The 23,828-nt window shown below is 38.8% G+C and overlaps 1 protein-coding gene across 3 annotated transcripts in view; it reads right to left on the bottom strand.

Annotated features, from left to right (window-relative positions):
* SNX24 (sorting nexin 24) overlaps positions 1-23,828 on the bottom strand; it is a 162,832-nt gene that overhangs the window by 79,342 nt on the left and 59,662 nt on the right. Inside the window, exon 1 of one of the 3 annotated variants that reach the window (XM_060146218.1) lies at positions 22,095-22,238. The exons of the other annotated variants lie outside the window; for them this stretch is intronic. Coding sequence (XP_060002201.1) covers positions 22,095-22,100 — 6 coding nt within the window. The 5' untranslated portion in view covers positions 22,101-22,238. Of the gene's footprint in view, positions 1-22,094; positions 22,239-23,828 lie in introns of those variants that run through there. 3 annotated transcript variants of the gene reach the window in all.

The following is a 23,828-nucleotide window of genomic DNA, read 5'->3' as shown; positions in this document are numbered from 1 at the left end:
TTCCAACTGCTGAGCTATGTGAAATAAAATGAAGTTACATTTTGAGTCCAGTTACTTGAGGCTTCATCACAAAAACCATCACTTTAATTGGCACGTCTGCTGAAGAATCCACAGAAGGAGAAGAAAGTTGAAGACTCAGTAAGGTTCAACCTACTAGGTTGCCCCTCAGGTGCCCCCTCCTGAAAGCCACGGATAAGACACATTACACAGCAGCTGTCTCATGGAATGTCATCCCTTCTATCGACCACACGGCTCCATTACCAAGGTCCACAGTTACTTTTCACAATCGCTAAATTCACTTTGGGTGCGGGGGTGGGAGGAAGTATTATAAATACGCACACGTGCACACATAGGGAAAAGTATATGATAAATTTTAATTCTAATATTTTTATTATGTTGCCATTTTTAAAATGCACAATATACCTAATACTGTTAAGACTTTTTTCTTTTAAATTCTGGGAAAACACCTTGGAAAGGAAGTTGCTTAATCAGAATTTCCATGACAATATGAATGAAGCAAGAAATGGAGTCAGTTTAATAAATCTTACGTTCCTAAATTCCATACCAGACTTTTATTTTTAATAGTTTCTGATACGTGTTTTCCCGGCTGCCAGGAAAACTCTCTTCTTTCTTGGCTTTCCTGGCAAGCTCCTAGTACTTGTTATCTACCTCTAAGGTGGGGGCAGCAAAGGATGATGTTTGGAAAACACGCAGCACAGTATCTGGCATTCGTTCATTTAATTATTTAACAGATATTTACTAAGGGACTACAATGTGCCCAGGAGTTGTTCTAGGCTCTGAGGATTCAGCAGAGAAGAAAACAGAGAAGAGCCCAGTCTTCGTGTCTTCATGGAGCACACATCCTTTCTAGTGAGGAAGGCCAATCATAAACATATAAACAAATATAGTAAAGTCAAAACACAAAAAGTGCAGTGAAGAATACAGCAGAGTGATGAGACAGAGCTAGACAAGGGTGCTGTTTTAGACTGTGGTAAGAGGAGGCCTCTCTGAACAGAGGGGCAGTGAGAGGTACAAAATCTAGAGGGACACCAGGAGAACGTGTAACGAGAGTTGAATGTGGCTGCCTCTGGAATTTCAGACCGGGAGTGGGTGGACAAGGGCTATTTGTTTTTATTCTTTTTTTAATTTTTTTTTAAATTTAAGGTAGAGCCTAGAGCAGGGTGATATCCACTTCTGGCCAAGACAGAGTAACAGGGAGCAGTAACCCTCCCACTTGAAACAACTAAAAAACTGGACAAGTATGTGAGGAAAGTGACTCTTAAGACATTGGACATGAGGAAATGAATGACAGTGAGAGATGGGAGACAAGCAGAGTGAGCCCTAAGGTTACCCCAGGCAGAGCCATGAGGCCCCCTGAGTCAAGGACAGGGAGGGGAGAGTGAGGGAAAGCCATAGCGATTCAAGTTCCCGGGGGAGAGTTTTGGAGAGGAGTGAGTTGCACACAAACGGAACTCCTGAGACCTGTCAGAGGTCTCCCTCCAGCATTCAGCTGAATCCTCAGCAGCACATAAGACTGGGGAAACTACCCAAGGACAAGAAGAGATTAGAGAGAACAGCGCTCAGAGCTTAGACACCTGGGCACAGTGCCTGTTCCCAAAAGCCAGGGTAGAAAACCTCTTAATTCATGAAGTGTTCCTTAGAGAATTCAGAAGGGTCTTGTCTCAGGAGTGGAGCTAAAGTAACGTAGACTAAAAGCTCTTTTAGTCCAGAACAACAAAGCTTAAAAGCAAGACCTGAAGAGAGCAAATTATTTCTGAGTAACGTAACCACATGCCAGAGCAAAGCTCAAGAATATTTTTAGGAATATAAAAATATTCAGCACCCAACAAGATAAAATGTACAAAGTCTAGCATCTAAGCAAAAAGAAGCAAGAAAATTCAACTCATAATGAAAAGAAAAAACAATCAATAGAAACTAATCCAGAAATGACACAGATGATGAAATTAGTAGACAAAAGCATTAAACTTGTTATAAGAAAATTTCTTTTGTTCAAGAACCTAGAAGAGGGCCTCACTGGTGGCACAGTGGTTGAGAGTCCGCCTGCCAGCGCAGGGGACATGGGTTCAATCCCTGGTCCGGGAGGATCCCACATGCTGCAGAACAACTAAGCCCCGTTCGCTACAACTACTGAGCCTGTGCTCAAGTCACAACTACTGAGCCCACATGCTGCAACTACTGAAGCCCGTATGCCTAGAGCCTGTGCTCTGTAACAAGAGAAGCCACCACAATGAGAAGCCTGCGCACCGCAACAAAGAGGAGCCCCCACTCGCGGCAACTAGAGAAAGCCCGTGTGCAGCAACTAAGACCCGACACAGCCAAAAATAAATTAATTAATTAATTAAAAAAAAAAGAATCTAGAAGAAAGGTTGACTATGTTAACTGGAGGTATGGAAGCTATAAAAAAGACTTAGACAACAGGTCTGGGTCCTATTGAGGAGATAAAAAATGTCTGTGATTAAAAAAAAAACAAACACTGGATGGGATTAATAGTGGGTGAGACACCACAGAAGAAAAGGTAAGTAAACTTAAAGACCTGGCAAGAGAAACCGTACAAAACAAAATAGAGGAGGAAAAAACTAAAAGGTAAATCAACAGAGCATCTGTGAACTATGGGATGACTTTAAACATCAAAATGCATGTATAATTGGAGTCCTCACAGTAGAGGTGAGATGGGGGAGAGGGGCTGGGGAGAAAGACAAATATATTTGAAGAAATCTTGACCAAAATTTTCTCGATTTGATAGAAACTATAAACCCACAGATCCAAGAAGACCAATGGACCCAAGCTCAAGAAACATAAAATAAAAAGCAAAAATCCAAGGTAAATCAGAATCAGATTGTTTAAAACCATTCAGAAAGAGAAAAATCTGAGAAAGCGGCCAGAAAACAGAGACAATACATAGAAAAGGAAGAAAAATAAGTTTGAGAGCAAACTTTTCAAATATTTCTATAAATAACCAACCCTATAAGAGTGAGTCAATGCATATATACTTCAGTTATGTAAATATGTTCTATGTAAAGTAGCATGTACAAAATCAATGTACAATTTAATGTCAGTTAAATTTTTTTTTTTTTTTTTGCTGTACGCGGGCCTCTCACTGCTGTGGCCTCTCCCATTGCGGAGCACAGGCTCTGGATGCGCAGGCTCAGCGGCCATGGCTCACGGTCCCAGCCGCTCCGCGGCATGTGGGATCTTCCCAACTGGGGCACGAACCCGTGTCCCCTGCATCAGCAGGCGGACTCTCAACCACCGTGCCACCAGGGAAGCCCCAGTCAAATTTTTAATTATTATTTTTAAAGTATTTAGGTAATTTTTCCCAAATGGTAACACCAGTAATAACAACAACAACAAAGACTTTTATAACACTTATATAAAGGCACTGCTCCAAGCTCCTTTACCATGAAAATCACTCATTTAATTGTCACAACAACCCCACATGGGATAGGTACTATTATCTCCATTTTACAGGTGAGGAAACTGAGGCATGGATTAAGTATCTTGCCCATGGTAGCTACTGATACATCTTGAACTCAGCAATTTGGTTCCTGAATCTGCTTCTTAATCACTGCACAATACTGATTCCCAATAAACAGAATCCCTTACATAGTCCTGTTCACTGGGTGAAACGAAACACGTGCAAGTGGGAGGAACGTTCTGGAGTGAGGACAATGCCTTCCATCCAGTCTCCTCTCAAGGTTCTGTCCTCTGGAGGGGCTTTGCAGGAACAGAGCACCCTGGGCACAGGGGTGGTGGCAGTCTTGGCATGAGTTCCTTACCCCTAACTATTTGGAGCCTGTGCTCCTCTCAAGCAAACACTGATCTATATAAAAAGCATACAATTCTATAGAGTAGAAAAATACTTTTTATATTACCTTTTCTTGTCAGGACCTGTACCCATACCACCCCCTCAGTCTCCTTACACTGTGGTTCCAAATCTCAGCTTGTATGGCTTTTGCTAATTAAACTTAAAAGCTTTTGTACCGCAAAGGAAACCATAAACAAGACAAAAAGACAACCCTCAGAATGGGAGAAAATATCTGCAAATGAAACAAGAGACAAAGGATTAGCCTCCAAAATATACAAACAGCTCATGGAGCTCAATATCAAAAAAACAATCCAATTAAAAAATGGGCATAAGACCTAAATAGACATTTCACCAAGGAAGACATACATATGGCCAAGAGGCACATGAAAAGATGCTCAACATTACCAATTATTAGCGAAATGCAAATCAAAACCACAATGAGGTATCACCTCATGCCGGTCAGAATAGCCATCATCAAAAACGCTAGAAACAATAAATGGTGGAAAGGGTGTGGTGAAAAGGGAACCCTCTTGCACTGGAATGTAAATTGATACAGCCACTATGGAGAACAGTATGGAGGTTCCTTAAAAAACTAAAAATAGAACTACCATATGACCCAGAAATCCCACTACTGGGCATATAACCGGAGAAAACCATAATTCAAAAAGAGACATGCACCACAATGTTCATTGCAGCACTATTTACAATAGCCAGGACATGGAAGCAACCTAAATGTCCATCGACAGATGAATGGATAAAGGAGATGTGGCACATATATACAATGGAATATTACTCAGCCATAAAAAACCAAAATTGAGTTATTTATAGTGAGGTGGATGAACCTAGAGTCTGTCATACAGGATGAAGTAAGTCAGAAAGAGAAAAACAAATACCGTATGCTAACGCATATATATGGAATCTAAAAAAAAAAAGAAACAGTACTGATGAACCTAGTTGCAGGGCAGGAATAAAGAAGCAGGCATAGAGAATGGACTTGAGGACAGGGGGTGGGAGGGTGAAGCTGGGGTGAAGTGGGAATAGCATTGACATATACACTACCGAACGTAAAACTTGGCTGGTGGGAAGTAGCAGCATAGCACAGAGAGATCGGCTCAGTACTTTGAGATGACCTAGAGGGGTGGGATAGCGAGGACGGGAGGGAGGCTCAAGAGGCAGGGGATGTGGGGACGTGTATGCATATGGCTGATTCGCTTTGTTGTGCAACAGAAACTAACATGGTATTGTGAAGCAATTATACTCCAATAAAGATCTATTAAAAAATAATAATAATATGTGCTTATGCAAAAGAATTTTCAAAAAATCCAAAGGATATAAACTGAAAAGTATGTTTCTTCCATAAGAGACTTGTATAGGTCCTTGCCAACTTAAGAGGTATCTTAAATATCCTTTCAGAAATTGTCTATACTCATATAAGCTCTGTATGTGTACATGTAATAGAAGTTATTTTATTTTCTTACACAACTAGAGCTATAGTATATAGTTCTACTGCTTTATTTTTTCTACTACTTTTATTTTTTACTTTATTTAATACATATCAGACATCTTCATTAATCAGCACATTTTGACATACCTCATTCTTTACTGGCTACATAGTACTACCATGTACGATTGTTACCATACTTTGTTTAATTTGGACCCTAAGATGGATATTAAGTTACTGTAGTATTTTGCACTGTATACTTTTTAATACGTTTATATATGTTTACTTATATATCAATATATATAAAACATGTTTATATGTCTCTATATATACTTATATTTTATTTACATATATTAATGATTAATGTATCTATATATAGAGAGATATATCTCATCCTTTTTCCTGTACATGTACTTACACACATATATATGTAAGATAAATTACCAAAAATTTTGCCAAATTTATCCCCTCAAATGTACTAAGTCCCCCTGCCACCAATAGGATATGGAACGCCTGGCCCATCCTGATCAACACTGGCTATTCGTCACTTTGACAATATGATTAGGAAGTGAGAACTAATTGGGTATATTTTGACCAGTGTTTATAGCGGCATAGGTGTCCATTCCAACTATCTCACATAAAATCACAGAGACCTGATGTACCTGTCTAGGCCTCTGCTCTTGTAGACATCCTTGCCCTCAGATTTTTCCAGAAATTCCCCAGTATAAAGCTAAGGAAGCTTCATGTAACTAAATAAACATATTAAGGTTTTCATTTAGATTTGTTTAAAAAAACAGAAATTATATTGTTCCTGTGACTAAATTCTAGCCACAGTCCTAAGAACATTAAATCCTTAGGCTTCAAACTGAAAAGTAAAATAAATACTACTTTAAAGAGAAGATTTCAATTTGTAAGTGTGGTTTTGATTACATGTTAGAGCCAATTTTTTTTCCTTTTCAGTAACATTTCTGAAAATAAACTGTAAATCAATGATAAAATATTTCATAATTTGGTTTACACCTACTTTTTTCAGGAATGTATCTAAAAAACAAAATAAACTTAAACTAAATATGGACTTAACCCATATTCCAGGTTGAATGATCTCTGTCTTCAGAAGCTCATACCTTACAAAGTTATTTACTTTCAACAAAAGCAAAAAAAAAGAAAAGTTTTTCCTAAATAAAAATGTCTAATAAATAACTTCCAAATACACATAGGGATTCTATATAAAAATAAAGTTTTAGTGACCTTTCATATATATATATTTTTTGTTTGCTTGTTTGTTTGTTTAGTATTTGTTCAGTTAGTGCAAGATGTACCAAATATTAACTCTGGGCTTGAAATCAACATATTCTCCTTCTTGAGTCGGAATAAGCAAGAAAGATAAAATTTAAAAGGCTGTTATTTAGATACTATAAAAAGTTGTATCTCTAAAAGAGTGATTTACTGTGTGTCTACTGAGGGCCAAGCTCTCAAAGGTATTAATTCACATCACACAAAGTTTTTTGTTTTTTTTTTAAATAAGGGAAAGATGATAAGAGACCCTCTAATCATAAAATTTTATGATATTTGATGACTAAATAAATTTAAAATTCAATAAAACTAGTGTAAAATTTTAATTTGCTCCTACTCAGCCTTAAATCAAACTTCCTCTGTTCTAAGATGCCAAACCGTGAGATATTACTAATTTAATTATACTATTTTCGGTTGTGGAGAAGCTGACAACAACTTTTTTTTCCGTATCTTTGAAAACATCTAAATTTCAGAAATTTTTTAATGTTTTTAAGAGAAAAACATGTTGCTTCAAATAAACCACTGCTTAAAGAAGAAGAATAATTCTCCAGATAATTGCCACTAGAGAATAGCTGTTGTAAGAGTTGGGCCTGATTAAATTTGTGTGTACATATACATATTTTAATATGATTCTTCTTTGCAAAGAAAATTCATGATACCAAAAATGACCCAAAATGATTAAAATCACTGATAAAAGAACAAAAATAATAAAAACAAAAACAAAATTAGAGCAAGAACAAACATCAAAGAAAAAAGAAACCTGTTTCCTAAGCTGGAAAGATCAAAAGGGTTTACCATCTCCCAGGGAAAATAATGTACCTAATACTCTGGATCTTTTAAAATTACAATAATGAAAAAAAAGTGCTGTCAATATACTGATGGAATAAAGTAGGAAAGAGATCAGGATGACCAAACTTTTTCTATGCTTCACTAAATGCCTCCCCGCTCCTCGAAAAGTAGAGCAATGTCTGTAGAATTTTATGAGAATATTATTTTATAATCGTGCAAATTATTATTCACATGTGAAGGCAACAGAAAGTCAATCTCAGTTGTGGGCAAACTCAGAAAACAAATAACCCACACAGCCTTTCGGAAAAAAATTACTGAAGACATAGCACTGCCAATGGAAAGATTAATCAAAATTAAGCACTCAAAATACAGTAATATAAAAGGCCAGCCATTGTTTTTGTTATCATCAAAGACTCTGATCCAGGGAAGGAGTAAATGAGTACAAAGAAAGACAACGTTATAAAGTGGCTGCTACTCTAAGAAGCTGAGGACAACTCCAGCAGAAAGCACACAGTGGTTTCATGGCCATTTGGAGCTGGCCTCCTCACAGGCTGCCCTGAGGCTCTCCTCTACAACTGAAAGGCTTGTAGTCGAAGTAGCCTGGTTCATAGAGTAACAAAAGAATCCACAGAAATCCATCGGAAACCTGGTTCCAAATTTTGGCTTCATATGCCTTCAAAGGTTGATGGTGAATGACCTTTAACCTAGAATTCCATATCCAGGCAAATTTTCTACCAGGAAGCCAGGAAAGTGTTCGTTTCAAACATGCAAGAGGGAGAGTATTTTAAGTACTATGTACACATTCAGGAAATTCTCTTTGAAGATTTTTTAAAAATGGAATTCAAAAAAGAAGCCAAGAAACTGTGGACCTAATCTACAGACAATATGGGGGTGTGGGGGGTATACTAAAATGCCAGCTATGCAGCCTAAACAGTATTCAAATTAGAGTAAGAAGCCAAAGGGTTCCAAGAAGAATGCTTTCAAGAAGAAAATGGGTATGATTAACACCTAATATCATTAAAAAGGTTTTAGTGACAGAATCAAAGCATTCACCTTTCTCTGCCAAGAAAAAAAAAAAAGTGCTTAAGAATTCCAAGAAAACCAACTAAACAAAACTGTATACAAGGTACAGTTCCAAATATAAAGCAAAATAAATGTAACATGACCTGGTACAGTTTAGAGGATAAGAGTGTCCATTTGAAGTAACGCTTGAAACAGTCTCCACTGAGCAGTACAGGTTTAGTAATTTATACGGCTACATTTCCTTCCTTACAGTTCCAAAAACTTGATTACACAGTGAAAATATAAATATCTGTACACACACATATATAATTATAATACTGGGAACATTTGGGAACATTAATTATTGAACTCAGCTTTTAAAATCAATCTATACAACGCAGAAGACAATTATTTTTACAGAACAGACTGTAAATATTTTTTGTCAGTATAAAAAATAATGGCATAACGAGCAGAAAATAGGAGATGAATGGGGGAGGAACTGGGTGTAAAGGAAGTAAATGGGGTCCAAATCTTTTCATCTTACATAATTGGCAGTCAAAGGACACTGCTTAAAAATTGGTGGATGAAGAAAGTGGTTCAAATTACAGAGTAACAAATATAAAGTTATAATTTTAATGATGAAATTAAAATCATATACATAGTGAAAATGGAGTGGAGGGGAGTGAAATACAGGAGTGGAGTGGATTCAATTCATATTTCTAACTGGAGGGACATAAGAGATTTTCTAAGACACCAAGAAATTGAGATTCAGATATATTACTTAGAGTAACAGTGCTTAAAACAAATAAGCAACTTTTCAACTAACTTCTGGTTCTGGAAGGTACTAGACATTTAATTTTTCCTTTTACATGTTTATGCTGAAATTTTTTCCATGTATATGAAGTACTTTTAAATAGCCTAAAAATGACATAACCTCTGCTAAATATTTTTGTTTCAAAATCTCTCTGGTTATAAAGGAAATATTTTGTTGAGTTTATTGATATTTATAGAATTACAGGTTTTCAGTCTAAACCCTACTACTGACTAATTTTAGCTCCCCAACTGATTACTTGATTATGAAAAGTCTTCATTTTTCTTTTCCTCTTCAGCTATATCTATGACACAAAACCAATCAATCAATTCAGGGTGAGGGAAACAATGCACTCAAATACATCAGGTCATACATGTTGATTTGTTACCATAGTTTTTCATTAGTTTCAATACCATTGTTAGTCAAAATCTTTGACTTAGATTTTCTATAAAATGTGAATGCTGCTAGTTCTTTGCTTACCTGAATTGTTATGGCAATAAATCACATACTATGTTAAACAAGCATTCTGGAAGACAGATGCTCTATGAGCTTTATTATTCTATTTTATGACCTGCTTTGAAAGAAGGAAAATAGATAAGTTTTGTCTGTACTACTGACTAACTTGGGCAAATCTCTAAGTATCTTTGAGCCACAGTATCTTCATTAATAAAATAAGAATGATAAAATGATGTCTACTGTATTAGTTTGTCAGATAATAAATGTCTTGGTGCTTTGTAAGATGCTCTGAAATGGAATGAAGAATTGATAACTATGAAGTGGTTGACAAAGATGCCAGCAGGAAGAACAGAAGGGCTTCCATGGGCATTTGAGGACAGCCTTCCTGACAGGCTGCTTAAGGAATGGATTTGTGGTTGAAATAGCTTTCATACAGAGGAGCAAAAAAATCCTTCATTCTTCTCTCAAACTACTGAGTTATAAACTGCATCTCCTTATCACAAGCTCTTGGCTTCTGCAAAGAGGAGCAACGCCTCACCTCCCTCCCAAATCCTCCAGAACCAGCCCCAACACATCAATTCAATCTTATTTCCCACAGCTCTCCTGCAGGAGCCAATCAGCCAAGTCCTTCCTATATTTTCCCCACTCTAGGCACTGGGGGCTTCTGTTCACACAGGAGCCTCCCTCTGCCAAGGAGTCCTCCTATCCTCCCTTCAGCAGTCAAGTGAAATTCTGCCTCCATCCCAGAGCCTTCTGGAACGTCAGGCATCACTGTTTTCCATACCTTCCCCTTAAACAGATCATCTAAGTGGCACAATCGTATTATTTAAAATACAGTCACACTCTCTAATTTTGAACAAATGTATTCCTCTTGACTATGTCATATAAATATGTATTCTGTGCGCCAATGGAATTTTTTTAGGGGACAATAATCATCAAGAAGAACATACAAGATGTTTTCAGAAAGCATTTATAATATAATACTAATTGAAAGAGAAGTATAAAATACTTTATGCATACTATGCTGTTGCCTATATAAAATACACATAAAAGATTACAAAGGAAATAGGTCAAAACGATGTCTGAGTGGTAGAATTACAAATTATTATAATTTTCTCTATAATCTACAGTTTTCACCAGAGTATATATCATTCTTGTAATTAGGAGAAAGTTTAGTCAAATGTCTGCCTTCTAAAGTTGCACTGGAGTAAATCTAATAAATGATAATTATTCGTTTTTAATACAACTATCAAGTTCTTATGAAATTCATTTTTGTATTTCCATATATATTCATTGAGCATCTACTATGTGCCAAGCACTCTGCTATGCTCTATACAACAGCAGCAGCAGCTACCATTTTTGAGTGCTTACTATGGACTATGCAGTGCTCAAAGCACTTCATTTATTAACTGATTTAGTCCACACAAGATCCTATAATGTAGGTACTGTTATTATCCCCACTCCATATGTGAGGAAGCCAAGTCAGAGTGAGTTACGTAACTTCAAGGCACAGAGCTAGGAGCTGATTCATAAACCCAGATAGTCTGGTTCCAAACTCCACAATCTTAAGCCCTAGAATTCTATCACTAGAAACAACGGTGAGCAGACTCATAGTCCTAGCCTTTACATTATTGTAAAGGAAAAGTATAAAAAGGTATCTGAGCTATACTCAATATGAAACACTTACTTTAAAAACAGATGAGTGCATAAGAGAGGACAGGATTTGCTCTCAGGGATCAGGAGAGCTTTCTCTCATGAGCTGTTTCTGAATAGATCTACAGTAAAAGTAGGCAAAAAGGAGGGGCAAGCATTTTAGGCAGCACATGTGCAAATGTCCTGAAGCAGAAGGTAAGAGGATGGAAGAAGCTGAGTGCAGTACAGCCAGCTTGTAAGAAGAGCATCTCTGCAAGAGGCTGGAGAGGAAACAAAAGGCTAGCTTCATCAACTATTCAACAAGGATTAATTCTAGGACGTGCCAGGCTCAGTTCTAGTCACTGCAGATAAAACAGTGAACAATACAAACAGAGATCCCTAACAAAGCGTACTTATATTTTAATAGAAGGATGACAAAGACAATCACACAAATAAATGCACACTAGCTGATGATAAGTGCTACGGAGAAAAATAAATCAGAGTTAATAAGGACAGAGAGGGGCTGGATGAGCGTGTGTATGACTAGTATATGGGCTGGTCAGGGAAGTTCTTACTGATAAAGGTGTATTTGAGCAGAGACCTTGTATTAGTTTTCTATTACTGCTGTAACAAACACAACACCCATTCATTATCTCACAGTCCCATAGGTCAGAAGTCCAGTGCACTTGACTGGTTTCTCCACGTCAAGTCTCACTGGGCTAATATCAAGGTATTGGCATGGCTGGGTTCCTTTTGGTGGTTCACTGGGAGAAAACCAGTTTCTGTCTCCTTGTGGTTGTAGGACTGTGGTCCCCATTTTCTTGCTGGCTATCAGCTAAGAGCAAAATTTCCAGCTTCTAGAAAGCACCTGTATTCCTCAGCTCATGGTCTCCTTTCTCAATCTTCAAAGCCAGCAACAGAAGATCAAGACTTCCTCATGTCACATTTCTGTAATCTACTTTTCTGCTTCCTCTTCCACTCATGGGACTATATTGGCCCCACCCAGATAATCTAAATTGTCTCTGTGATCTCAGGGTCCTTAACCTTCATCACATCCATTAAGTCCCTTTTGCATGTAAGGAAACATATTCACAGGTTCTGGGCATTAGGGTGTAAACATTTTGGGAGGCCCATCCTTCCCTTTACCACAGACCTGAAGGAAGTGAGAATATCTGGTTGTGGGAGCAGGGTGGGCCGGGCAGGTGGAAGATTAAATGCTTGATATGTTTATATGCCTAGAGTGATGAGGAGGGAGAAGCGTTAGAGGGAAGGTCTGAGCGGTGGTGGGGAGAGGTGAGTGGAAGTAGAAACAACAGGACAGGCTGATAACTGGATGTGGAGTTTCTTTAAAAAAAAAAGAAAAAGAAAAAAAAGGAGGAATCAAATATAATGGTGAGGTTTGGGGCCTGAGCAACCAGAAGGATGGTGGTGCCAGTAACTGAGCTGGGAAGACAGTCTTTGGGGGCAAACAGGAGCCCTGCACTGGCCGCGTTAAGGCTGAGATGCGTGTTAGATAGACATTAAGCGGAGATGTTCAGTAAGACTGAATTAACACGTCTGGGGCTCAGGGAGAGGTCTTGGCCAGAGATATAAATTTGGGAATCATCAAAGTGTGAATGTGATCTAAAATCAGAAGACTGGATCTGATCACCTAGGAAGAGAAGTTTATTTTGAGGTCTTGAGATCCTATTAGGGCTCATGGTTTTCCATTCTAGCATGAGAAACCTTTGCTACTTTTTAAAAGTCTCCCCCTTCCAAATTAAACTTCTCTAGCTCCTCCAGCTGTCCTTCAGAAGACCTGGTCTTCAGGTCTTGCACTACTGACCACCTTCCAGTTAAAATATAGTTCGTCACTGATCCCCCTAAACTGTAGAATCCAGGACTTGAGGGAATCTATAGCCATTTCCCAATTAGTGAATGGATTGTACCTCCCAAATCCACAGTTGAGGTAGTTTAAAACTCAGCACAGATTTTCTCATAGAATCAGTATAAAAGATAGATTTCAACTCATAAAAAACCCCGTTTAGCCCATAATATGCATAAATTACAATAATTATATTTTTATTTCACCCAGCAGCTTTGCAGTATAACACAGTGGCTAAGAGTTCTGGCTCTTGAATCAAACTGCCCGGGTTTGAATCCTGTGTCTTCTATTGCTCTCCTCTGGGCTCGGCTAACACTCCATGATTTGGGGCAAGTTATTTAAGCTTTACAAACCTGTTTCCCCAGCTATAACATGAAGTTTACAATGGCACCTTTCCAATAGGTTTGTTGTCAGGATTAAATGTGATTATCAGCGTCAATAATTTACCGCATTGTCTGGCATTTAGCAAGAATTCAAACAAGAATGTTATCTATTAATATCGTTATTAACATCTAGTCATTGTTACAACTGTTTCTTTATCAGCATGGGGGAGGGAGACTTGGTGGATAGAGAGGGAAAGAGATGATTCCTCAGGAGTGTGACCTACTCACCACACCCATCCATCTCTACAAGGGAGAAGGTACTTTTCTCCCCATCCCAGAGCTAGTTGAGCCTGCAATGCACACACGTGGTAGCCTCTGCACTCAACTTTGTCAGCACCTACTCAGAACCCTGCATTCCTGATGAGGCCTGACCACTAAGACTTAGAGGAACCCTGTCTTCCCTCCATCTTTGTTTAAGATTCCATATCTTCGACCCGTATTCTTCTGACGGTTTTTGGAAGCCATATCTCACTGTTGGATCACAGGGCCCCGGAGGTCAAATAAAACCCCAGGTCTTTCCCAAGAGTTCTGGAGCAAGTGATTGTGAGAACTGAGGTCAGGCTAACAAATGACCTGTTAAATAGGATCATGTCCATTTCAACCCATCATACAAGGATGTTGTAACTTTTCTGAAAATTGATGCTGTCATCGAAATCAGGAGCCAGTGTTTTTGCCAAGACTTGTATTATCTGCGAATCTGCAGTCCTTCTTTCATCCAGGCCCGAGAGTTCTCTCTACAACCTCCCAGCTGGTCTCCCTGCTCCACTCCTGTCCTGTAACAATCTGCGTTTCACAGCAGCGACAGCGGCCCTTTTCAGGCATCAGGTCATGTGACTCCCCTGCTGAACTCCTTCTGATGGATTTCCATCACTCCTGGAACAAAATTCCAGTCCCTGCTCCAGCCCACAAGGCCCTATACCAGCCAGCTTCAGAGCCCCCTTCTTTTCTTCAGCTCCGAACACACCCCTCTTACTTACCCTGGTCTATCCGCACCAGCTTCCTTACTGACCATCAAATGTATCAAGCAGTTGCCCAACTCTACGTTTTCTTGGTTTTCGTTTTTGTTTTTGTCATAGTTAAAAATAGTTTAATGTGATTTTATTATATTTTAAAACATTGTTCTGGGAAGGCCAACTCTAAGTTTTGCAGTGCTTTTTTTTCTACCTAGAAAGCTTTCCCCTCATTTTGTTCAACTGCTGTTCCAGGTCACCTTCTCAGAGAGGTATTATCTAGGCACTCCATCTAAAACAGTGCCTCTAGCCCCCCACCCTTCTCTACCCTCAGACCTGGCTTTATTTTTCTTCTTTGCATTTACCATGGTCTGGCATTAACACACACACACACACACACACACACACACACACACACACACACACACACACACACACACACAGTTGGCTGGCTGGTCAGCTTGTTGGTTTACTGTCTGTTCCCCCACTAAGTTAAAAGCTCCATAAGGACAGGAACCTCATCTGTTTTGTTCACTGTCGTAGCCCCACTGCCTTAAAGAGCACCTGGCAACAAAGCAGGCTGAATACAGGAAATAAATGAGGAAGGGAAGTGAGCGAGTAATAAAGCGCAGGACAACACACTGGGAAGAACATGTCTACACCTCAGTCCAGCTCAGCAGTCTGATAGTGAAAAGGGTAAGATGAGTTATTTTTCTTAGAACCATCAGTAAGTTAGACATGACAGAGGCAGATAGTGCTGAGTAAGACGGCTTCTTGCAGAAAGTTTGTTGCAGCTGATCAAAAGAATACTGTTCATGAGGGCCTGAGAGCTATGAAAATAGCTTTGAAATACAGCCCTTTTATTAAAAAGAAACTATCAGTCTTAATAATTAGTACCATTTGGGAGAAGCTACACGATATGGTGGAAAGAATGCCAATCTAGAGTCAGACACCCCCGACACCCAGATCCGGCACTTGCTAGCTGTGATTCCTCACAGATAGCGCTTATCCACTTGGAGCCTTCATTTCCTCATATGGAAAGTGGGCATGAAAATACCTATTTCTTAGGATTGGTGATAGAGTAAATAAATAAGACAAGGTATATAAAGCACTTAGCACCCAGCCTGGCACATGACTGGTGCTCAACACATTCTAGTCTCTTCCCGAATATTACTGGGTTTCTCCCAAATCTAAATGGAATTTGAGGCTATTAATAGCCTTCATTTCTCTAACACACCATGAAGTCCTATGATGCGCTACGATTATTTCTTAAAAAACATATTCTCACCAAAAAAATCATGTAATTCAAAAGTTAAAGTATTCCCTCTATACAGATATACATACATATACACATAAATATATATATGCAGATAGTGCCCTAAAAAAATGCAGACCATTTTATAGGCTCTACAATCAAGGATCCTGAAGAGGCACCCTGCTGTTCCTGCTGAGGAGAAAGAAGTGGTTCTATTCTACAAACAGCTGTTAGAGGGCACACATCCACAGTTTTAAAATGCCCACCTACGCAAAGAAAGGAAGCTCTTAAAGATTGTAGAGTTCTCAACCTTCTTTCAAAACTCCATATTTTAATTCTTCCTAAAAAAAAAAAATAGCATTTATCAAGTATTTTACTCTCCCAATATATGTTTGGTTTAAAACTGTTACACTGTAAAAAAAGATGATGATGATGACATTTCTTTATCCAAATATTTATTGAGCACTTACTATGTGCTAATTCCCATTCAAGGTGTCTGATATCTATCAGTGAAGTGAAGTGTCAAAGAGCATTGCCCGCATGAAATTTACATTCTAGCGGGGGAGACAGATAACAATAGATATATTTAAAAAATAAGTAGGGGCTTCCCTGGTGGCACAGTGGTTGACAGTCCGCCTGCCAATGCAGGGGACGCGAGTTCGTGCCCCGGTCCGGGAGGATCCCACGTGCTGCGGAGCGGCTGGGCCCGTGAGCCATGGCCGCTGAGCCTGCGTGTCCAGAGCCTGTGCCCCACAACGGGAGAGGCCACAACAGTGAGAGGCCCGCATACTGCAAAAAAAATAAATAAATAAAATAAAACAAAAATAAGTAAATTATACGGTATGTTTTAGAAAGTGATTACCTGGTATGAGGGGAAAAACAGAGCCAAGTAAAAGGAACTGGGAGTGCTGGGGGGAAAGTTGTAATTTTAAATAGAATGGTCAGAGTGGGCAGCACTGAGAAGATGGCATATGCAGATGATAAAGTTGCATCACAGAACTTAACTTAGTAAGAGCTTTTATTTATCATCCTAAATTTAAATTAACCTATTACTCAACCATAAAAAAAAGAATGAAATAATGCCATTTGTAGCAACATGGATGGACTTAGAGATTATCATACCAAGTGAAGTTAAGTCAGCCAAAGAGAGACAAATATGTTATCACTTATATGTGGAATCAAAAAAAAAAAAAAGAAAGATACAAATGAACTTATCTACAAAACAGAAATAGGCTCACAGACATAGAAAACAAACTTATGGTTACCAAAGGGGAAAGGGGGTAGAGGAATAAATTAGGGGGTTGGGATTAATATATATACACTACTATATATAAAATAATCAACAAGGACCTACTGTACAGCACAAGGAACTATATTCAATGTCTTGTACTAACCTATAATGGAAAAGAATCTAAAAAGAATATATATATATACACATAACTGAATCACTGTGCTGTATACCTGAAACTAACAAAACATTGTAAATCAACTATACTTAAATTAAAAAAACATTTAAGTTAACCTACTTTTAAAAATGCAGATACATGATTGTTTAAAACCTAAGTTTACCTAATGAAAAATTTACAACTAAATTTCTGTGTTTAACCAAGTACCAACTTTTCTAAATCTATATAACACACACCAGTGCCAAAGACTCTCAGAGCGAAGTCTGGAATCTGAAGAGGCCAGGCCTCAGCATGTATCACTGTCATTCTTCAAGTAGAATCAGCATTTCTAGCCCATATATTAGGAACTGCTGAAGAGGAAAAAAAAAAAAGGACATTCCAAGAGTTTCTTGTATTGATTTCTTTTATCCCAAACAAAGAGATTCTCCTAGTAACAAGATATGTCATAATCACTTAATTTGCCTGACTCCTTTAAAGAAAGAACAATGGATTCAAGAAAAGGTGTTGACTTGTAAAAATATAATCATTTTGCAAGATTCTGTTGTTTGTATGGGTCACCTTCCCTTAGTGATATAGGTGGCCTCTACAGAGAATCGGAAAATGCATTAAGTCTAATTCCCGTCATTCCCAAGAGGCTGAGCTAAATCTAAAGCAGCCAAAATGTGAAAACTCTAAAACTGCTCCTGAGGGCAGGAAGGAGAAAGCTTCTTCTCTAAGCCGTATCTCTAGATTTAATGTGCTAGACACTCACAATTAAATTACCTCCATCAACTGGACATGATCATTTTCTTCTTTCTCTCCACAGTGTTTCTGCACAAGCAGAGCCAGTGCAACTGTGAACCTCCTGCCAGGCATTCCCCTTCAGGGCACAACACACCGATTTGAAGGGAACTCTACTGAAGTCCTTTCCCAGACCAAAAAAAAAATGGTTCGCGAGATAGGGAACTAACACCTCCAGCCACCACTGGTTCATTCCTTTTCCAAACATTTGCTCTGTGAGTGTTTGAGCACTCTACTCCTCACCATGGCTTTGCCAAGTCCATCCTAAATTTTACAAACTAAAATGTACAAGATCAGTGTAATATGGACACATGAAAGCATTTCCAGACAGAAGAGCTGCTTGGCCCTCAAAGATAAATAGTATATCCAATTTAAACACAGTTGAGAGTAGAAGAGTTATATTCATTTCATTATGCAACTTTTCATGGGATATATTGCAAAAGTAAATTAATCTGCAAAGATACATATGAAGAATAGACATAGAACAAAAAATGTATAATTATTTCTCAACTAATATGTGCACATAAATGGATATGAATTATTTGTTCAACACAGTGGCACCAAACTGAAATTGAAATATGACTTTTAAAAGTGAAAAAGTATTTTCATAATAATAAAAATGTAAACGACCTAATATTTAGTAGAAAAATGATTAATAAATCATAGCACATAATGTCCCAGAAGATGTATTAACATGAAATGAGATGGTTAATCTTGTTAAAATTTTTAAAAATAAGAGCAGGCTATAGAGAGTACATTTTCATGTTTAAGGAAATATATTATCGTAAGAGTGTACGTATATGTGTATGTACCAAAAAAGCTGGAAGAAAAAAAAAACACACCAAAATGTTTTGAAGGGATGGAGAATGTTTTTTCTTCTTTTCACTTGTCAAGATTTTTTTCTCCAATTTTTTTCTGCACTGAAGATTTATACCTCAAACCGTTTTCTGAAGTTTTGAGTGAAAATATTCTCTAATGAGAAAAATAAGCTGTGAATCAGATATCCTGGGTTCCAGGTCCCTCTCTGACACTTAGCCATACAGACAGAAAAATCACTTCTCAGCATTATGCCTGTTCATCATCTATAACATGCGGGGGTTGACCAGATGCTTCCTAACATCTTACTATTTTACTTATGTATATCGTACAACTGCGTATTGCTTTGTCACATATATTTCTCTCCACATCCACTCTAAGGCAGAGACTGTGCCATATGCACATATTCTTGCGCTTTGTTTTACACACTGATCAGGGCAAACAAATGTTAACTCATTCACAACTAACGGTGCATGCTAACCCCTACTGTTAAAAAATCACTACCTTCAGGGTCAGATTCTATTTAGTTAGTTGTCTTACACTCTCTCTCTCTTACCAAATAGCAAATTCAGTTCTCAAGGCAGACAACCCTGCTCTTTACTCTACCCACTCTCCCCTACTCTTCTACCCTGTGTGTAATTTCCTTTTTTAAATTAATTAATTATTTTAGTTATTTATTTATTTGTTGCTTTGGGTCTTCGTTGTGGTGCACGGGCTTCTCATTGTGGTGGCTTCTCTTGTTTCAGAGCATGGGCTCTAGACGCGTGGGCTTCAGTAGTTGTGGCATGAGAGCTCTGTAGTTGTGGCTCACGGGCTCTAGAGTGCAGGCTCAGTAGTTGTGGCGCACGGGCTTAGTTGCTCTGTGGCAATGTGGGATATTCCCAGACCAGGGTTCAAACCCGTGGGAGTCCCCTACATTGGCAGGCGGATTCTTAATCCACTGCACCACCAGAGAAGTCCCTGTGTGTAATTTCTGGCTGTGAAATCAGAGGGCTTTTTAAAATGTAAGCCCCAGGTTCATCTGGGGCGGACAGTGTCTTTCAAAAAGACTGGACTACATGCCCTCTGCTCACTTCTCATGTCTTCTCATCCCACCTCTTCTTTTTCTTTTACAAAATGCTCACCCCTCTTTCTTCCTCAGCCTGCAACTGAGTGCAGTAGAACCTGTGTAGAACTATTTACCTGAGCTCTCTAGTTTCTAGATGTTTCCCCTTGCCTTGGAGGGGAACATACAACATCCCACTGTCAGAGGTTGTGAGCAAACACTTGCACTCACTCTCAGGAAGGGACGGACGAGGCCAATAGTTCGCTGTTAAAAAGATTCAGCTAGGATATCCATGATAAAGTGACACATAAAATCAGATCCTTCTGAAGGCATTTTTCTAAAGTTGTTATAACCTTGGGCCTCCACAGTATGAGAAGGTTCATTGGGTCCCAATGTGTGTGAAGTTTGTAGCCAGTCTGGTGCCAGTGGGGAGCTAGTCCATCAGCCGGCTACTCGGCTGGCCCCTCTCCTGCTACTGTGCAAAAAGCACACTGTCCATTTGACAGGTGAAGAAGAGCTACCATTTTGTTTTGCTTTTTTAGTTAACATCATTATATCTCATTTTAATTATTTTCCTAATATCTGAACCACCTGAGTTAATCTACTGTTGGGATCTCTTTAATATGCTTTCTGAAATAAATATAACTAAAATGACTAATTTTTCTGGCCACAAAGTCAAAAACACTACACCAAACCCCACAGAAGCAAGTCAAAACAAGCCCTCCACTACTTTCCTGTTCAGGTTTTCTTCTGTGTGCCAAGATATGACCTCCAACTGAGTTTTGTGCTTTTTTTAATTCAAAGATATTCCTACTTCATTAACACAATTCTCCATTTTTTACTTCTTCGTTCGTACCAAGGAGAAATTCCTGGCTTTAAAAGGTTCAAATGACTTACATCAAAATCAGACCTGGACTCTCTCCTCTCAACATCCAATTTACATGAAATCTCTCAGAGTTTCTCTGCTTCCATAAAATGTGGGTGCCACTGCGCATCAGGCCCAGGTTTGCCTCTTTGCACAAACAGTCCAAAATAGTTTTCCTGATCTGTTTCAACTTGAAGTGTTGTCAATATATGGATTGTCTTGCTTTCTAATTCAGTGAAAAATCTAGTTTTCCATTAGTCTCTGCCTTTCTAATTTTCGGTACAGCTTTACTAAATGTAATTATTAAAGGCAGATTCAAGAAAGCAATTACTGAGCTACCGGTTTGTACTTCTGAAGTCTTAATAAGTGGCAAAAAGCTGTAATTGCACTAAGAATATAAAATAAATTTTTCTATGGATTAGATATATACACACCCTTGAATCTGTATATGGAGAGACATATTTAAAACAGTATATAAAGCATGCTCTCTTAAAACACAAGTTTTAACCTGCACTGAAATTTTATTCAAAGGCAGTGATCTGTGCTGGAAAGAGTAGGAAAGGACATTTCAGAAAGACTACATTCTGATCTTTCTCCAGGACTCTGTGACTTTGGTAAACCACTTAACTCCCCTGGATCTCCTTCTTCCCACCATCTGTAAATATGTGAGAATGTTAAACTAGACGGCTACTAAGGGCTCTCTCAGCTCTAAAGTTCTAAGAACTATTTATTCAATTCTTCATCTCTGCTAGGCTCAGTATTACACACACACAGAGCTTCCAAAGCTTTAAATTTAGTAAAGAAGGACAATATAATTAATATTAATAATATAAAGCAATATGTAAAAGTGTTATTCCAGTGATATACACCAAATTAATTTTCCAAAGTGTCCTAAGGAATAAGCTTCACATGTGAATGGAGGATACAGCTTCTTTGACAGTCATCCAAACTATATAATCTGGCTTTCTATCTATAGGCAAACAGTGGAACATTCATTATTCGGTCACTTAACACTGGCCTTGGGCAAACAACAAACTCTGAATGGAGTCACTGTCCCCAAACCAAAGCGCCTCTGAAACATTTAGTAGTCATGTAGCGATCACTGAGCATACTTATCTCAGTACGGTGATATTATTTATTAACTCACGAGAGGCAGAAGGAGCAGGTTACTATCACTGTTTTACACACGAGAAGACTGCAAATGAGAAAAGTAAATGACTTTTCAAGTCTCATAGCTAATCAGCAGTCTGTTTTCCAGAATATGATCATGGGCAACCTTTCCACAAAATTAATTAGTGAATAGGCCATAGGAGCCCTGTCCCTGTGACTTTTTCACTCCCCAGAAAAATCTTCATTTCTCCTAATGATGTCCCTTGGTTTGTCAGCACCATTCAAAATGGTGCCTGCAATTTACCAGAAAGCTACAGCAACAGCTCTAATTCTACCTTATATGAATTTAGTTGGTATGTGAAGAACTTACCTTCATGGCTTCTAGAAATCTGTGCTAATGGATTCTGGACAGGGTCCTTACACCAAGGCCTTAAAATTTATATTCAGTAACATCGCTACCACCATTATCTGAAGGAACATCTGCAAACTCAAAACCACACTGCAGTGGTTTCTTCAAAGCCTCCTTCATGAAGGTCTAAGAACCAAATTTGAAGTCAAGGGAAAAAATGAAGAACAGAAATCATCAGGCAAACAAACGACACACTTATTCTTTTAATTCTAAGTTGAAAACCTGTATACTACGTCCATACTGAATCACTCTTCACTCTGGATGCTACATTTTAAGAACATCACTGTCGCATGAGATAGTCTTTTCCATGGAGAAGCCAAGGCAGGACCAGAGGTCTTTCCCTATGGCATTTGAGGAGCAAGGAAAGATGTTTACCCAGGGGGAGCAAATGCAGTCTTTAAGTATTTGCAGAGCAAATGAGTAAAGGGATCACAATGAAGTTTTGTCAATCTCAATAACAAAATTAAGGCCAGCTAGTAAATTTTCTGTATAGTCTAAAGCTGAGGAAAAGGATCATGACTTAAGAGTTTGCCATGCAAGCATGACGAGCCCACATCTCAAATCACCCACCAGATAAGGCTGAACTGACAGTTTCCAGGCACCTTATGTGAAGAAGGATTACTATTCAACCCACTTTCTGGTCAGTGATTGTATTTTGGGAAAACAGACTACATGCCACTGTTAAGCAAACAGCCCCTGTCTTTCAAGTGAGTCAATAAGGGCAGGGGTGTCATTAAGCCAGAGAAGTAGCTAACATAAAATCTGAGATGCAGAATGTTAAAGAGCCCAGATCTACTGCGCAAAGAAAAACATTTTACAAAGAAGCACCAAGATCGAGACTCAGAGTAAAAGCTTCTAAAACACAAAAGCACAAATAATTATAAACACTAAACCTGAAATAGTCACTTGAAAGAATTAAGAAAAGTGGGTACACATCCAACTTCTAGCTTTAAAACACCAAGAGAACAAAGCAGGGCTCCAGTGATGACCCTTAAGAGGGGCCACAGAAAATGTACCAGAAGGATCCAATTACACAGAGGAGCCGGAAACGAAAAGCAGAGATACCTGGAAACAGAGTCAGGAGCACATTTTCCTCACGCAATCAGAATGGACAAGTCACATGTGTGGACACAGACTCCTAATGAAGAAACAAAAACCAGACACAGTGAAAAGTGCTGTGGGTTTTGTCTTAATTCTGATACTAGGTAGCCATGCTCTCCTGGATAGGTCATTTACTCTCACTTCGGCTTTAGTTGCTTTATTTATTTATTAGTGAAAATGTACTGATCACTTCTACATGTATACATGTGCTAGACACTGGGCATACAGTGAACTAACAGCACAATGTATAGTCTTATAAATGCTCTGTGGGAAAGGACAGACTACTGAGAGCCTGAAATAGGACATCCCAGTCAGGGCTAAGTCCCTGAGAAAGCGGTGCAGAAACTGAGACCTGACACCTCAGAAAGAGGTGAGAGTGGAGGTGGACAGGGCCAAGGCGGAAGGTTGCTTAACTAAAGCAGATTCACTTGAGCAGCCAGACTGTGAGACTGGAGCTCGAGGGGTGGGGGGCTGGGGGGAAGGAGTATCAAGAATAGTCCTTAGGGGCTTCCCTGGTGGCGCAGTGGTTGAGAGTCCGCCTGCCGATGCAGGGAACACGGGTTCGTGCCCCGGTCCGGGAAGATCCCATATGCC

The sequence above is a fragment of the Lagenorhynchus albirostris genome, chromosome 3 (genome assembly GCF_949774975.1).
Source record: "Lagenorhynchus albirostris chromosome 3, mLagAlb1.1, whole genome shotgun sequence".
Classification (NCBI taxonomy): Eukaryota; Metazoa; Chordata; class Mammalia; order Artiodactyla; family Delphinidae; genus Lagenorhynchus; species Lagenorhynchus albirostris.
Note: the sequence above shows the minus strand (reverse complement) of the source record. Positions and strands in the feature narration are given on the sequence as shown.